This window comes from Phalangium opilio, unplaced genomic scaffold, assembly GCF_054372755.1.
Source record: "Phalangium opilio isolate 3A_F unplaced genomic scaffold, DU_Popi_V2 ptg000204l_1, whole genome shotgun sequence".
NCBI classification, from domain to species: Eukaryota; Metazoa; Arthropoda; class Arachnida; order Opiliones; family Phalangiidae; genus Phalangium; species Phalangium opilio.
Genome location: NW_028324215.1, coordinates 1,147,729 through 1,165,607, shown reverse-complemented (window position 1 = coordinate 1,165,607; position 17,879 = coordinate 1,147,729). Strand labels below are relative to the sequence as shown.

Genomic DNA, 17,879 nt, shown 5'->3' with positions numbered 1-17,879 from the left:
TCTTCGAAGAACCCTCGGAAACCCTCGTTCTGAAGAAAGGTCCTGGAAGACCGAAGAAAATAAGAACTGGAGTACCCGGACGACCGAAGAAAAAGTTCAACATGATTCCGAGCGTCTCAGAAGAGTCTGCTGAAGAGGCTACTGACGAGCAAGAAACCTAGCCATCTTATCAGAACCTTTGTCCATGAAGCAAGCCCTGGCTTCTCCGTACGCAAACGATTGGAGGACAGCAGTAACGGAAGAGTTCGTTTCGCTTATCAAGTGCGAAACCTGGGACATCGTTGACTGTCCGGAAAACCAGAAGGTCCTTGGTAATCGTCTCGTCGTCCGAACGAAGTACTTACCTAGTGGAGAAGTAGAGAAAAGGAAAGCCAGGCTCGTAGCAAAAGGTTTTGCCCAGAGACCAGGGATCGAGTACCAAGAGACGTTCGCACCCGTCATTAGATCCAGCTCCATAAGACTGCTTATGGCCCTTGCTGTGGAAATCGGTTTGGAAGTCCACCAAATGGATGTCGTCACGGCCTATCTTAATGGCGAACTCGAGGAGGAAATATATATGGTCGTCCCGGGACGGAAGGATGAACAGAATTCCTCGAAGAAATCGTCAAGTCAACCCGGTTCGACAAGTCAATCATTGCCAGAGCAAAGAAATGGACCAGCGACCAGGAAGAAGAGGGACATAAAGTCTGTCGTATCAAGAAATCCCTCTACGGCCTAAAACAATCGGGCCGCCAATGGTACAAGAAGTTACATCAAAGACTTTCGGAGATTGGAATGACACCATTGAAGAGCGACCCCTGCTTATACGTTTTACGAGTCGCGGAAGATGTTATGATCATTGGAGTCTCCGTAGACGATCTGATCCTTGCAAGCAACAACCCGGATAGGATGACTGATGTAAAGCTTGAACTTGGGAGAAACTTCGAAATGAAGGACCTGGGGCCAATCCACTGTCTCGGAATGGAATTTCACCAAGATCTAAAACAAAATGCCATCCGGATTTCCCAAGCGAAATATGCAGAAACGGTCCTGAAACGTTTCAACATGCAAGACTCCAAAGCAATAGCGACTCCAATGGATGCCAACAACAAGTTGCAAAATCTGGAACACCCAGTAGCAGAAGACATCAGTCGTATTCCGTGTCAATCTCTGGTCGGCTCTCTCATGCACAGTCAGCCTAAATGAAAACTTTCTCTCTCGCGACAACTTGTTCATTAATAAGCAGTCCAAATATTGGGTGTGATATCAATGAATTAAAACATTGCTGTAATATTTTTTAAAACATTCGAATAAACCCTGTTTTTTGACCTAGTCAACTAAGAGTAGTATGTTTCCAACTATAGTGGAGGGTTGCCAATGATGACATGAATAAACGCAACATGAATGTTACGAATAATGTTTAGAAACCATAATTTTCTCTAGTAGTGGCGTCAAACCTCCATTCCAAGGCTGTCATTTAACTTAAAGGTTGAATGACATTTTTTTTTGCTCCGTTGTGTATGACGAGCCAGGGCTTTACAAAGCCTTACAGCTCCAAATCCGTGGGGAGATAAATTATAGACCTAAGAATTTTTTGGTAGCCAATTTGAATTGAGAAATCGAACGTAGGGAAACGACTTCTTCAGGAAGGGAGTTCCAAACGGGTATAGTTCTCCTGAAGAAAAAATGCTTTAGTGGGTCTTTGCAGGATGGCGGGAGAAAGAGTTGGCGACTGTGACCGCGGGTATAGTGCGTGTGAGGGGAGAAAATAAAGTAGGTCTGATCGGAGGAGTGTAGCACACGAAAGAGGCTTAGTAGGTGCGCCGACTGGACAGGGGGGCCCAACCGAGGGAAGCGAGTCTGCTTTCGCGAGGTAAGTTGCGTAGAGACTTAGGGATTTTTGAAGCGCGACCCTGCACGTCGTTAAGGAGTTTTATATCACCACTAGAGGAGGGGTTCCATAGTTGGCAACCAAATGCAAGGGTCGGACGAACATAGCAGTTGAAAAGACGCGTAAGAAATCGGTGGGAGAGATTTAAAAAATTGGCTTTGATGGTCGCGAGTAGCCCATTGGCGCGACTACATGTCCTAGCAATATGGGTGTGGAATTTAAGGTTATGGGAGACATTCGTTTACTCGACGGATAGGTTGACCACTAAGGTATGGAGAGGGTAGGTCTTCATCAGATTTAGTATACGGTTAATGGTTAGCAATAAGGACTTTTGGCTGTTGAAAGAGAGGCCATTACGCGAGGTCCAAGCCTCAAGCCGAGTTAGGTCGGACTGGAGGGTTTGGATACATCGTCATAAGAGTGGATCACACGAAAGATTTTGAGATCGTCCGCAAAGAGGCACAACTTAGAGGATAATTGAGAGGGGAGGTCATTTATGAAGATAAGGAACAGGAGAGGGCCAAGAACGCTACCCTGAGGGACGCCACTAGTAACTGGTAGGAAAGTATACTTAGGGAATCGCCAACGCGGACTGACTGAGTGCGAGCAAGTGAGTAGGATTTAATCCACTGGTAGATATTATTATTTATACCCAAAACCCTAAGTTTGGCCAACAAACGTTGGTGGGGAACCGAGTCAAAGGCCTTAGCTATGTCTAGATAGATGACATCAACAGTATGTCCCTCATCAAAAGCTGAGAGCCACGTAGAAAACGCCGAAAGGAGGTTTGACTCTACAGATCTGTTGTTTAGAAAACCAGGTTGGAACTTGCTTAGATGGGGGGTTATAAACTGTAAGAGAGGCGTACGGATGCACTTTTCAAGGACTTTGCAAACCGTAGATGTTAAGCTGATGGGTCTGTAATTGATGGCATCGCTTTTGCTACCTTTACCTTTGTATATGGGTGTGACGTGGGCATCACGCCAGTCCGAGGGGAGGGTCCCTTCAGTTAAGGTGAGAGAAAAAAGGATTAGAAGAGGTTTGGCAAGCGAGACGGCACAATTCTTCAGGAGGCGGTTTGGAATTCCATCAGGACCCGAAGCACTTTTTGAATCAAGGTTGCGGAGAATACGCTTAAGATCGACTAAGTTTGGTAGAAAATCAGGCATTTGAGCTATAAGACTTTGGGGTAATACAGTTAGATCAGTGGGATTTGTATTAAAGTTTTTGGTTAAAGTGTCATTTAAAGTGTTCGCCATGGCTTCATCCGAGTCGGTTTGTGCACCATTACTGAGCCGAATATTGAGACGAGTCGGGAAGGAACGTATTTGACGGCGTACGAAACGGTAGAAGGCACGTGGGTGTGTCTTGATTGTGGATAGTTTACGAGCATGGGACTGCGAAGTTGCTTTGCGTAACAGAGATTTGACTAGGCAGACTTGAGATTTGTAGAGGGGTCGGAGACGGAGTTGTGCGTGACTGTGGTTAGTGGAAATGGCGTGGCTCAGTTTCTTCCATAGTCGTTCTTTTTTGCGTATGGCACGTTTCGTAGAACGAGTAATCCAAGACCGGGAATGGCGCGACAAAGAGTGATCGTAAAGCGGAATTGCATGAGAGACACAAGCAAAGAGTTTTTCCTTAAAAATCAACCAAGCCTCTTCGGTAGGCAGCTGAGAGATAGTGGACCAGTCCGTAGCTGCCAACAGGGTGTTTAGTTTGATAAAGTCTCCCCGACTATAGTCGAAGTCACGAGTAAATTTGATAGGAGATAGTCGTGGGCTAGTCAATGGGGATACTGCGCAGAGCGTGACATGGTCACTACCACCAACTGGTGGTAATGAAGATATATTCGGGGTGACGTTAGCCTTGGTTAAGATTAAGTCCAGGGTGTTGTGAGATAGAGAGTTGCTTTGGCTAAATCTGGTCGGGAAATTGACATGCTGGCTCAGAGCCGAAGAGTGAAGTAGTTCGAGAAGGTCATTATGGACTGACGAGGCACTGAGAGTGGGGGTAATGGTTGTCCAACAGATTGAAGGCAGGTTAAAGTCCCCGGTGATAATGATTTCAGAGCGTTGCGCAGATTTTAGTTTGAGATCTTAGAAGAGTTTGGATGTTTCAGTCGGGGACGTGTTTGGGGGGCGGTAAATGCAGCCTAGCGTTATCCAAGGGCGAGAAGATTCTGGCTTAAGTCAATCCATAAGGATTCTGGGTAGGTCGTTGGAACGGGTAATAAGTGGTGAACAAGAGTATGACGAATATAGACGATAATACCGCCACCCGCGCGATTTGCACGATCTTGACGTAAAAGTGTGTAACCTGGAAGATTAAAGATGGCGTCATTTTGTGAGGGAGAAGCCCAGGTCTCCGTAATGCAAATACAGTCAGCATTCCAGGTCGGGGAGAGGGAAATAAGTTCATCGCGTTTGCCAAAAAGATGCTGTGCATTAAAGAGGATGACGGTGAGACCCGGGGCTGAAGTTATTTTGTTTGGGCAGAACAAGCATGAGGTTGTTGCACGTTGGCAGAGTAAACCAAATGTGAGACTGTGATGTTGTTGGGATTTGAGAGGACTTGAGGTCCACCCTGGACAGAATAGCTAGTAGACATATAGACAAAGAAGGACTGAAAGATCAAGATATGTTTATCTGTTAAACCTTCTGGGCGCTTTAAGTGTAAAATATTGCACTTCCGGCGAAGCCATCGTCACGTCGTCGACATAGTGCCGTGGTGTGTCTAGGCAGATAGATCCAACATAACCAACATAACCTTACAACTTTTGTGTGTATTATCTACGACAATTGCCTTTACAAGAATCCGTGCATCTGTTGGTTACATCCGTGAAACAGGAAATCACCATGTCTCATTTTCCAAACTGTGTTCACCTTCATTAATCAAGATAACGATAACAGTGGTCAAGTATAACATTATTTATTGACTTAATTTGACACGTATGTTATTGAAATATCATTTGAAAAATGAAAGCTTATTGTTATTTTGAAAGTAATTATTATATTTATTAAGTAATATAGCTAGATTTAGATAAATTATTAACTGGTATAGTTATAATACTCGCTAAATATCGTTATATTTTTATCGCGCTCAGTATTTAGTCATCTTCCCATTGGCGTCGATGACCTTTTGCATTCTGGAGGGCATGGAGGAATAGAGATTTTGCGTATAATTTTCCTTCTCGTCCAACATTACCCAAGCGACCTGTATCAGGTTCCACAAGTCATCTGCGTCATCCGGCGTAACGTTGGCCTTCGCCATCTCTTTCTTCATTTCGGCCCACACGTTCTCTATTGGGGACAAGTCCGGTGAGGTGGATGGCCATCTTAAAAGTTCCATGTATGGATGGCGTTCTTGTAAGAATTCCATGGTGGCTCTTGACGTGTGAATTCGTGAATTATCTTGCTGAAAAATAAATAGGCCCTCTGGAAAGTAATTGTCCAGAACGTGAGGGAAAAACGTGTGTTCGAGAATGTCAATATATTTTTCGGAGTTTAGGTGGCCGTTGATTCGCGTTAAAGATCCCAGACCTTCTTTGCAAATATACCCCCATACAGGAACTGAAAAGCGCCCACTGTTCCTCAGGGACTGTATGTTTTTAGATTCAAACTGACAACCTTTTTGACGCCAAACCTTGCGCTTGTGGGTAATACTAGAACAGAAACTGGACTCGTCGCTGATGATGACCGAGTCCCATTCATTGTTCCAGTGCAGATGGTCTTGGGCGAACACCATTCTTACATGTTCTTGTTCTTCCTTTAAATAGGGTTTCTGAGCGGCGACACGACTGCTGAAACCAGCTTCACGAACTCTGTTGGCGATGGTGCTTTCACAGGCCTGGAGTTCCATGATAGATTTGATCGAACGCATTGTAGTGGTGGGATGGTTAACAATAAGAGCTCCAATTATCTCGTCCTCGTCTCTCGTTGTGGCACGTTCGGCTCCTGGTCTTGGCTTGTCAACTAGTCGTCCATTTTCTGCATACGCCGCCAACCACGAACGAACAGTTGGCTTTGAGCATCTCAGATGTTGCGAAATATATTGGACACTTCGCCCAGCATCGTTGAGTGCTATTAACTTCGCACGGTCTAACTGGCTTAAACGCGGCATATGTTCGAAATGACTATCTGCAGCCATTCTGGATTCATTTATAAACGGTTTTAATATCTGCCAGCATGCTGTCATTTGGAAGGTCACATGACCAAGAACATAATTTAGTAAACCAATAAACGCGTCGTACCGTTACAGCAGTTCTCTAAAGAGCAGAAAAACAGATTTGCGAAAACCGATTGTTGATTATTATGGTGTAATCTAGGTTATATGAACTCAAATCGAAATAGGTCAGATATGGATAATTTGGTTAGGTTAAAGTTGATTATTTCATTTGTAGGTGCTAATCCACTTGCCACACTCTTGACAATAATTGCAGTTTGCACGGCGACCTGGTTTCTTAAGAGAAGTGCACTTAGGGGCTTCGTACCTAGTAAAATTTAATTTCCTTTTAGATAAAGAATTCGGCAATGACCTTTCTAAACCATCAGCGCTTAAATTAAGATCATGAATTGTAAATCGTTCACATAATTCATTGCCGCCATAAACAGTAATTTTTAATAAGGTTAACTAAATCTTTCGAAATTTCCTAAAGGTTGGCATCCTCGAATAGAGTTGTTTCCGGAGGAGGGTCACTGACTGAAGTTAATAATTGCGGGGTATCACAGTGTTTAATTATCCCCGTTACACATTCAACTTCTTTACCAAACACTTGAAGATTTGCTTTCAAACTGTAACCACTTATCACAATTCTGATCGGATTTCTTACACAATTCAGGTGAGAATACTCCAAGGATTTTTCTTCTAATACGGTTTTTTCCTTAGGCCTTGGCTTGTCTCTTGGATAATACACGTGATGTTTTCGAGTAATATTAAACGCTAAAGTTCCAGTTTCCGTGTGATTTGGAGCAGTTACCTCAAGTCATCAAACGGTTGTAATAAATTTCGTAAACCCACGTCTAAAATTTCAAAACTAGGCCTTATTAAAGGCACTAAATCACTAACGTCGTTCATTGCGGTCGGAGGTAATGAGTTCTTCCGTCGGCTCGGGTTTTGCGATCTGGGGGGGGGGGGGTCTTCCGTTTGAAACGACTAGATATAATCTCCGGAGAGGAAGGTTGTGAATCGAATAAAGCCTGGGTTTCTTGCGTGCGGCTCATTATGAAAATAAATTTTCGTTGTGATAATCTGCTGCTAATGTCCGCGCTTTTATACAATCTCTTAGCGGTTTTTTTAGACTACAGGTTTGAACGTGTTGCCTACTTTTCATTGTGTTTTTACCTCCACGTCTTACTAAAGCTACTAATTAATTTCTTAATTGTCTCAATAACTTTGGCCTTACAATATTAATTCCGACAAATTTCTTGTTCCAGCTTTGGCAGTAAAATTTTAATTATAACCTTAATTTTTTCAAGTACACTAAACCGAATCGTATTAGTCCCCTTCAATGAGCGACAAAGATTTTATCGACGCGAGTTGATACTACATTTTTGTTAGACACATTAGCGGTTAGGCCCATATAAAAAAACACCTTGTGGAAGTACGTTTATGTTAATTTGTCTAGATTTGTTTAGCACCGAAAATGGGTGTTAATTACTTTCTTAATTATATCAATTATTTTGTCCTCTTTATTAATTGTGATATATTTTTGTTTTTTATTTTTTATTATATTTTAGTTTCAAAATTTTTTATTATATTTTTAGTTTTTAGTATATTTTAATTTTATTTATCAATTTATATATTTTTATGTTATATGCTTTTCTTGTATATATTCTTTCTATTTATGTTTTAATATTAAAAAATGTTTTTTATTTATTCATATTCAGTTTGTTTTATTCAAAAACTTTAACTTACGATGAGTGGCTTATATCTGTATAAAGATGCCTTAAAAGACCCAATTTTTTCTTACACAAGCTCCACCTTATAATACAAAATTTTTGTTTTTATTTAACTTTGGCTTACATCGCTGGAGGGCTGGTTTGACTTATCTCGAAGAAGGTTTTTTCCCCATCTTAGCATTGGGGAAAGAAACCTTCTTCTCCGAAAACTTATTTCTAGCGGTGAAGCGCAAACAAAAATTGGCGGGACACTTTAAACAACAACATCCTGTAAACGGGCGAGCCTAGGCTGGCTCGGGCCGGTTTGGATCTAATACACGAATAATATCCGTTACTAGTATAGTTAAAAGCAGGGCTCAAAATTATTTTTTAAATTTGGCTCCAATAACCTAGTTTTAGTTTTAGTTTAGGTCACAGTTGAAGTTTGGCTTTGAGTTTTGGAATGACGGCATGGTCTTACTAGCAGGACTGATTCGGACTTGCCCGGGGGTATTAAAAATGGGTCATTACCCCCTTAATAGCCTGCTGGAGGGTGGATAAGTGAAAAAAAAGTAATATATTTTATATAGGGTGCCAACATATTTAGGGTGGATAACGTCATAGTCGCCATCTTGGTGGCGTCGGCCATCTTGGATCCTTGCATATCTGTATAGTCATCACTACTAGTATTAGTTTAAATAGTATACAATAGGCCAAAAAATATGATAAGATTAACAACGCTTAAGAGTTGCCTTCGTAAAAAAACTATTTAGATTTGATTCATAACATCTCCCTTTCTCGAGGAAGCGAAGCGCGAGATGATGTCCTCCCCCGATAGATCCAAACAATTACCATCCTGGTTTTTCGGCTCTGCGTTGCGGTTATCCCGGTGCCATTAGAAATACAAGGGCTGTATATAGTGTTGCAATTGTAACAACACGCCTGTTAAAAATGCACAAATACTGTATACCCCCACCCAAAACTTTTGATTTCGCGCCTTTTCAATGTTTCTCTTTTCAATATGGGAAAATGTTTTTCAATGACAATTTATTTAAGTGTAAGAATTAAACAGGAAAATGGAGGCTGAGTTAAAGATAAGTGTAGTTTTAATTATAATTCGTAAGTTAAATTATAAGGTATCTATGAAAACGTTAGTGTTTTGGCTTAATTTTACTTAAATTATACTTGATTTAAGTTTAATTTATCTAGTGTGAATTTAGTTTTTAATACAAGTTTCGATAAAATATTAAATTTAATTGCAATTACTCTAAAATATGTATGCGCCTTTGGTGTATTTTAATGATGAATTAAATTAATTTGAAAGTGAAATACGAAACATCTGTGGCTGTGCGAAAAACTTGTGATGTTTTAATCTTAATTTACGCGCGGTTCGGGAGAGTGGATTAAGCTTAAAAGGTTAATTTATTGGATTTTTTACCCTAAGTGCAACGTTTAGTGCAGTTTAAAGTTTAACATTTTTGCCACATTGTCATTATTTTACCCTAAACTTTTGAACTTCGCGGCAATTAATGTACTTTATAGATAGATTAAATTAGCTTAAGTGTGAAATAGAAAACATTGGGATTTACCGACGACTTGGGTAGTTTTAATCTTATTATTACTATTATTATTATTGAGGTGGGGCTCACGCCCTAGCACCGAAGCCAAAGGCAAATTGTGCAATCTCATATTCAGGCCTTCAATAGGCCCGTAGCCGCAGCGTAGCGAAGAATTCGTTCCACCGTAATAGAGGAGACCCGTGAGGGCACCACAGAGTGTGAATCAAAATGTTCTAGTCTAAGCGAGGCGAAGCAGTCGCACTCGCAAAGTACGTGAGCGGATGTTTCTTCCTTCTCCCGGCACGACCTGCAGAGAGGGTCGTCAGCAAGACCCATCAGATGAAGGTGCCTATTAAGCCGACAGTGTCCGGTCAAAAGACCGATAGCCAGCCTAATATTCCATTTGCTGAGCGAAACTAGGTCTCTAGCGCGAGACCTGCAGGGGCCATTGACTAACTGTTTTGTCTGTCTCTGGCCCTCCATGTTATGCCAGAGCTGGTTTTGTATGACAGTCAGCCTGTCAGGCAGACTCCGTTTGACATACCCGTAGGGGATGGGGACAGCCGGCGCCGGCCCCAAGAGCTTGGCCTTCGCGCCCCTTTTCGCAAATCTATCGGCTTGCTCATTTCCATAATATCCGCTATGCCCTGGCACCCAGTACAACAGAACCCTGTTGCAGGACGCCAGTCGCGCTATCAGATCAAGGCAGCTGCGCACCATTTGAGAGGTAATCTGACACTGATTCAGCGCATCTAAGGCGGCCTGACTATCAGAGAAAATTTTCACAGTCCGTCCGGTATACCCTTTGTTAATACAGTAATCTGCGAAATAACAGAACGCGGCAATTTCTGCCTGGAACACACTAGCAAAGGTGCCCAGGCAAGCAGAAAAACAGACCCTTGTGGTTTGTCAGTAATAGCCGGGGCCAACGACGGAATCAGTCTTGGAACCATCGGGGAACCAAATAGATTCACCTCCAGTGCGAAGAGGCAGCAGGTTAGTCCACTCGGTAGAATAGAAGATAGCTTTTCTCTCAGTGGATCATCTTGTATAAATTTTGAAATCTGCTTTCCCAGATCAATACACGGCCATGTTAAAAACAGACTCCTTTGACTTTCCTACCGAAAAACCTGTAAATTCAGATGCGCACTTTTACATAGGAATTTTTTAGTAAGAACTTCTATAGTCTTCAGCCTAAGCGCGATGGATTGGGCTGTGCGCAGCATAAAAACAATAAATATGGGCCATGCACTGGACATAAGCCTATAGTACTTAAAAATCGAAATTGTTTTGAATAATTTTTATATTATTGTTATTATACCGCTACTAAAATCCAATTCTTTTAAAAAAAGCAGACCTAAATGTATAAAAATAACCACACGGTCAGCCTGGTATAAAATGTGACAGTGGAGGTGAATTATCGTCTGAAGTTCGTTATAGCGTTTTTGTGGAATAGACTGTCAAAAATTTGAATTTACCCTGTTGCAGAAACGTCCAGACAAAGGTTTTCACTCTCACGTCCGTAACCGTCTGCGGGTGTCAAAATTTTCAGAATTTCTCAGTCTCACTCGCACAGAAATCGAAAAAGATATAATAGAAGAGAAATGAAAAAACCAAGCCAATGTAATTTATCAACTTTTTATATTATTAATATATTCAATACCTGATAGCTCACTATACCTCACCGCACCACTATGCAATGGAAACCTAAAAACATAAAATTCTAGTTAACTATAAGTATTAAATCAGATTTTCTTCAAATAATACAATCTTAAAAATAAGGGAACATATGATTCTTAAGTGACGGCCGTGCTTTAATTTTAATTGTGTGGGAAAGATCTTTTACATAGAGCTCTGTGTGATTGAGTCGACGGTCACGTGGGACAAAGCCTGTAGTTGATTTTTTTTTAAATTTACTCTGTTTTAGAAAAATTTTATGGGCTTCATTTTCGTTACAGTATACAGATAAATTAGGCCAAAAAAATTTTAAATAATTTTGAGGTCAAATTTTTGTTACGGTATCTTACAACTAATTTTATTTAATCATCATCAGATCATAAAATCAATGTCAAGGGAATGAAAAAAGGATGAAAATCAGAAGAAAGTATCATCAGGGAGTAAGTAAGGAGGGCCCACACTTTCAATTTGGCTACACGGTCCGGTATAGACTGGGCAGAAGCCGTGCAGAGGCTAGTGGTAGTAGCAGCCTATACCTGTCGTAGATTATAATTGGATGTCAGGGAGGCATGGGAATGCTTTCTTATTTGTCAATATCTTCAATTTTAACGTACGTCAAAAAGGGGGTGGCAGGGGTCAAGGAACTTACGTACGCCAAAGGCAAAGTGGACCCCTTTTTATCCCCAGGTGATTATAGAAATTTTTAGGGCGTCAAGTACTTGTTGAAATAGAATGGTAAATAAAGGCTTCAGAAGCTCGACTACAGACTTATAGCTCGTCAATACTCGGATTAAAAGTTTGGTATGTTGAAATAATGAACTTAAGCGTAGAGGACATTCTTAAATACAAACTTTTTCATTTTACCCTAAAATTACGAAATGTAAATCCAAAGAGTCTTATTTTTTACTTATGATAGCTAATGCTGGTGTTATTTGCTACATGCAAATAAAATGAAAACACATAAGTTAGTCATAAAAAAAATTAACATTAAGTTTACAGCGTTAGAATTTTATTCCTCCTTTAGAGTTTTTAATATACCATAAATATTTTCCAAATTCTGCAGCCTTAAATTTTCATAAACCTTTTCAGCCTCTGTTTTGCCTGTTAGTTTCAATCAAGAATTTGAAATAACGTTTAGAAAATTGAAGAAAATTAAGAAGCTGGAGAATTTTGATTTTCACGCACTTCCATCTTAAGGTCGCATATATATAATTAACCACTACAGGCTGGCTTTCCTACCTCGTTTATTCCTTTCCTCTGATTGGTTGTCACTAGGTGCTAGCTAAAAGCGTCGCGCAAGTTTTTCGCTACTAGTTTATTCCCTCGCTTTCCTTTGCGTTCGACGTGCAACGCGAAGAGAAATGTTTTCGCTGCCAATGTGGATAGCGTTAACCACGCAAAATAGCTCAGTGTGGACGGCCCTTTAGGTGTTTTAATAATTTAATTAAGCAAGATGTGCGCTTTAGCCAAGATAATTGTGGTGCACCCTATTTTGGTGCATTACAATCTTCATGCAGATTCAATTCTTGTTCGAGTGTTTGAATAGACATATTGGTTGATAGCTGTCTTGGAAATAGCGTTTTAGATGCCAATTTCGAAACCCAAACCTTAGCAAATTATATAAAACACATCTTTTAAGTCAAAATGGTTATGTGCTACTTGCTACTACTCTGAATGTTCGCGTCTTTAAATTGAGAATTTGAAACGCCATCTGGGGATGAAATGGCCCTTTTCTATACAAGCTTCTGTCACCCCTTACCAAAGCAGCCTGCACCAGCTTTATTTTATCTTGGGAGCCTCAGCTTTGATGAGACTAATACGTCAGCGCTAGTTCAGAGTGTTTTAGATACCGCTTAGAACAGTTTTAAGAAAAGCACGAAAGTGGTGCCTTATTCTCAACGGGTTTAATGCACTTAATAGTTATGGTGTATTATCCTTTCTCTAATATCCCTGCTTCGAAGCGGAAGCGGGGATAATTGCCTTTGACGGAGTTACTCAGCAACGTTCACTCATTTCTTCGAGGACCGCGGGGCGGATGCTTCTTGTAAGGGTTGAAATTAGGTTATAATTCGAATGAAGTTGATTTTAAGTTAATTAAATTCAACTTAAGTTCCGAGAGAAGTGCGGACTTCTCTGAGAAGCCTTAATGCGCTTTCGGTATACAAGTTCAGCTTTCTAGCCTTTGATAGTCGAAGAAAATCCCAGTAGAAATTATTTTAAAACTTAGAAAAATGAACGCAAATTGGCGAACATAATGCACTATAATTTTTAAGGTGAAATATCTATCTTAAAAATGGCACGCAAGGTCTTGATTACATTTTAGTGTTTTATTAAGCTTATAAAACACTACCTGAAACTGTTTAGACAATCAAATCTTGGAAAACTAGAAAATGACATATTTTTCTTAAGGTTCACTTTCATCTTAAAATTTTTATATCTTGAAACTGGCACTGGTACTCACTATCTTGTTTTAATTTAAGTACCTTGTTAAGTATACAAAACAGTACCAGAAACTGTTTAGTTTATATTAGGAATTGTCCTGGAAGTTTCTCATCTAGAAAATCATACCTTGGAAAACTACAACAAGACATGATTGTTTTTCACAACATTCACTTTCAACTTAAAGGTTGGATATCTTAAATTTGACACGCACAATCTTGATTGAATTGAAGTACGTTGTAAAGCGCATAGAACCCTTCCATAAACTTTTTGGTTTATACCAGGAAACGCCTTGAAATTTAGTCAGATTTTCACTTAAACCACACAAAACTGCAAGATTTAAGGTCCTTTAGTAAGAAAAGCTGCTATACTCTTTTGTTGTAAAAGAATGCGCCCTACAGGATATTGTAGAACTGCGTAATTCCTAGGCACGCCAGTAGAAATGTTTCTACTTTAATGTTCCTAGAGAAGCCGTTTAAGTTCTATGGGTCTCTGTCGTTGTAGTTTAACAACCGTGTTCTTTTTTCAAACATTATACCAAAAAAAGTTCCATTAAATAAAAGAAACGTTTTGCCAACTTGAAGCCTGATTTGCGCTTAAACGTTGTAACGGATCGCCCCGGGAAAAAGTATGGGGCGGTCGTGGAGGGGGATTCGCGTTACAAGTCCCAAATGTCCGATAGCGAGGGGAGTTACGTATGCCTAACTCACATCGTCACTATCGTCCCATAAGGGAATTCAAACCAGAGGAAAATAAAACATACCTTGAAGTTGATCTTTTGAACAATTCTTTATTTAGTCGAAACGATATTTAACTTTGAAAATATTTAAGGGAAATCCAAGATTGGAGGCGCGATGTCACGCGGAATACAAATAATTTCGATCGCGAAATTTCTTTTAAACCTAAACGGACCCGTGCCTGGTCCCGCGAAAACGAACACGAACTAGCTTCGTTCAAGAACAAAAACGGAATTAACCCGCAGAAGACAAAAGCGAACTTACTGTTCGGAAACCAAAAGTGAACTAACTTATTAAAACAAACCGGCGTTCCTTCTCGTCTCGGTTTGAGTTTGGGAACAGGGGTTTTTGGATGGGATAGGAAAGGAGGAGGAGCTTAGATGATGGCGGGCTGAACATAGTCCAAAAAGTGGACCAGGGTGCTCAGCTCTCCATCATCGTCTGCAACGGCTTCAGAGATGAGGCCGCTGCATGCACCCCCTCGGAAAAGAAGGAGAAGATGGAGAAGAAAGCAGGGAAATAGGTTCTGGAGTCACTAAGGCGGCTGTCGGTTGTGTCACTTCTGGACTGACTATATTTTCTCGACCTTCCTCTGTGGGTCTGACTTCTTCTGCTGGTCGGACTATTTCCTTAGTCATTTCTGGTTCTTTTGATCTCGTTTTCGGTATCCTGTCCACAAATCGAAAAGGTCCGATCATCTCAACAACTTCCTCGAAGGACTCGGAGGAAGGTTGAGGTCTTTCCTGGGGTACTTCTTGGGGAAGTGTTCCTTCCGGAGGTGGCGTGTTGAATTCCTCTACTGGAGGAAAAGGTTCCTTCGGGATAGTGTTATCATTCTCCTTAACGATTTCCTCGGGTTGGTTTTCTTCTGGGACCTGTCGAGGCGGTCTTCTCTCTGGAGTTTGCACTCTTGGTCTTCGTGGGGAGATAACTGGTTCGGGTTGATTGTTTCTATCGCCCTGGACCTATTCTTCAGTGTTTGGTTCAATTTCGGCCGGTTCTCCTGACTCTCCTCCTGGAGAAGACGTCTCGTCGTTGCCCTCTAACGGTACTTCAGGAGTTTGGTACAATTTGAGTTGTGATATGTTGATTGGACCGGTCTTTTGTCCCGAGATCATGTCTTCTAGGACGTAAACTAGTGAACTTCTTTTCTCTATGATCTTGTAGGGGCCCGTCCACTTTGGACATAGTTTGGCCATTCGTCCCAAGTTAGCGTTTGATAGGGGATGAGTTAATTTCCAAACGATGGTCCCAATGTCGAATTCGAGATCTTCTCGTCGGAGATCATAGTATTTTTTCTGTTTGGCTTGAGCCAATTTAGAGAAAGTCTTAGTTAATTTCCATTGATCCTTCAAAGTTTTCAGGGTCTCCGAACGATCTTCAAATTCCTCGATGGGCATCCCTATGTCGATGTCCCATGGGAGTCTCGGTTCTCGTCCCATGTTTAAATAGAAGGGAGATCTTTTGGTCGTTTCGTGGGGCGCTGAGTTTATCGCGAACGCAAGGGCGTTCAGAGTTTCATCCCACGTTCTGTGATTATTTTCAACGTATATGGAGATGGTTTCTCCAAGGACTCGGTTCACCCGCTCCGTGATGTTCGACTGAGGGTGGTACGGCGATGTATGAATTGGTCCAATGTTGAATAATTTGCACGTGTTGCGCCATAGTGAGGACACGAACTGAGTTCCTCTGTCGCTAAGGATTTGTTTCGGAGCTCCCCATCGACATACAGAGTTCTTCAATGCGAGGGCGCATGCGTCGGCTGTTATTCTTTTTAATGGGACTTATTCCATGAATTTGGTCATGTAATCCGTAAAGACAAGAAGAAATCGGTATCCTCTCCTGCTGATCGGAAAGGGTCCCATGACATCGACTCCTATTTTGTCGAAGGGCCCAGTCGGAACTGTAGATATCATAAGACCAGGTGTCCTACGGTTACTGATCTTGTACTGTTGGCAAAGGACGCATTCTCTGACGTGTTTTGTGACGTCTTTGTCAAGATCAGGCCACCAGTACCGATGTCCTACTTTTTCTCTTGTTTTGTATTTTCCTCTATGGGCAGATAGAGGATGATCATGTAAGAGTCTCAAAGCTTCTCTTCTGAGAGATTGTGGTAGATAAATTCGCGCTGGACGAACTCCTGACGCTTTGCGGTACACGAGGTTGTTTACCATTTCGTAGTCTGCGTTGTCCGGAGGATTATCTTGTCGCAATTGTTCTATGAGTGCGCGAATAACAGGATCTTCCCCTTGAGCGGTGATAATATCGTCGCGATCGAAGATATGAAAATTTGCGTGAGGGTAAGGTGGTAAAATGTACGCGACGTGTGAATGATCCGATGGTGCGGTTGATTCTTCCGATGACGTGACCTGATTGTCTTCTTCCATGGTGGAAGCTACCGACATGGCGAACAGTCCTATTGGAGCTCGCGAGAGGGCGTCGGCCACGACGTTTTCGACTCCCTTCTTATGTTGAACCTTGAAATCGAACGTCTGTAGATACATTGCCCATCTGACAAGTTTCGAGTTTGGTTCTTTGAGTCCAAATAGCCACTGTAACGCCTTGTGATCTGTTACGACTGTAAAAGGTTTACTTTCCAAGTAAGGGCGGAAATGTCCAATGGCCCAGTAGATCGCTAGACATTCCTTTTCGGAAGTATTGTACTTGGATTCCGCATTTCGAAAATTTCGGCTTGCATATGCGATTGGAACTTCTATTCCATCTTGAACTTGAGAGAGCATCGCTCCTAAGCCGGCGTCTGACGCATCTGTTGTTAATATGCTCGGCGCATCGGGTTTATACGCGGCCAATGGTGGTGAGCTGCAGATGGCATCTTTTATCTTCTGAAAAGATTCTTCTTGGTCAGGTCCCCATGTGAACTTAACGCCTTTCTTCTTCAATTTATTGAGTGGAGTGGCTAGTTTTGAATAGTGAGGTATAAATCTGTGATGCCAGCCGGCCATTCCAAGGAATCTTTGGACTTGTCTCAGCGTCTTTGGCTGAGGATATTTCTTGATGGCATCAACCTTGGAAGGATCTATGTAAATTCCTGTTTCGTTAATTACGTGTCCAAGAACGACTGCTTCCTATTGGGCGAAGCGGCACTTCTTCAATTGAAGGGTTAAACCGGCATTCTTCAGTTTGTTCATTACGTACTCCAGAGCGTTCTTCTGCTCTTTCCATGTCTCGGAGGCAATAAGTATGTCGTCGAGATATACTACGATGGCGAATTTTTCTCCGTCTCGGAATACTTCATCCATAGACGTTGGAAGGTACTTGGCGCGTTGCAAAGTCCGAATGGTAATACGTTAAATTCGTATTTTCCCGCGTGGGTTATGAAAGCGGTCTTTGGTGCACTTCCTGGTTCCATTTCAACTTGCCAGTATCCTGATTTCAAGTCCAATGCGGTGATATATTTGGGCTTTCCCAATTTACTAAGAGTTTCGTCGATTCTTGGAATCGGATAGGGATCCTTTGCTGTGATGGAATTTAATTCTCTGACGTCGATGCAGAAACGGTATTTTTTCTTGCCTGTACCGGATTCGTCATCTTGTTCTAGAATCACCACTGGCGAAGCCCATGGTGAAGTCGAAGGTTTGATTATTCCATCCTTGAGCATATCGTAAATGCTTTGTTCTATGATTTTCTTCTTGGCATCGCTCACTCGGTATGGTCTTTTGTGTATGGGTTTAGCATTTCCGGTATGGATTTCATGGACCAC

The 17,879-nt window shown here is 41.5% G+C and overlaps 1 protein-coding gene across 1 annotated transcript; it reads right to left on the bottom strand.

Moving 5' to 3' along the window:
* Nucleotides 1-835: 835 nt before the first annotated feature.
* On the bottom strand, nt 836-4,477 carry LOC149621473 (uncharacterized). The gene is made up of 4 exons (XM_089853718.1): nt 4,373-4,477; nt 4,142-4,307; nt 2,523-3,965; nt 836-978 (listed from the first exon to the last, which is right to left on the bottom strand). The coding sequence occupies exons 1-4, from the start codon at nt 4,475-4,477 to the stop codon at nt 836-838; spliced, it is 1,857 nt and encodes a 618-aa protein (XP_089709844.1).
* Nucleotides 4,478-17,879: the final 13,402 nt, after the last annotated feature.

Bases quoted from the DNA above. Each gene is read 5' to 3' on its own strand.
- LOC149621473 (XM_089853718.1), bottom strand. From the start codon at position 4,477: ATGTCTACTAGCTATTCTGTCCAGGGTGGACCTCAAGTCCTCTCAAAT. The intron at 4,308-4,372 runs GCTTGTTCTGCC...TTTAATGCACAG, and splicing joins CCAACGTGCAACAACCTCAT to CATCTTTTTGGCAAACGCGA. The intron at 979-2,522 runs GTATAAATAATA...ATTTTGTTTTAG, and splicing joins GGCCAAACTTAGGGTTTTGG to ATCTTGGTGAAATTCCATTC.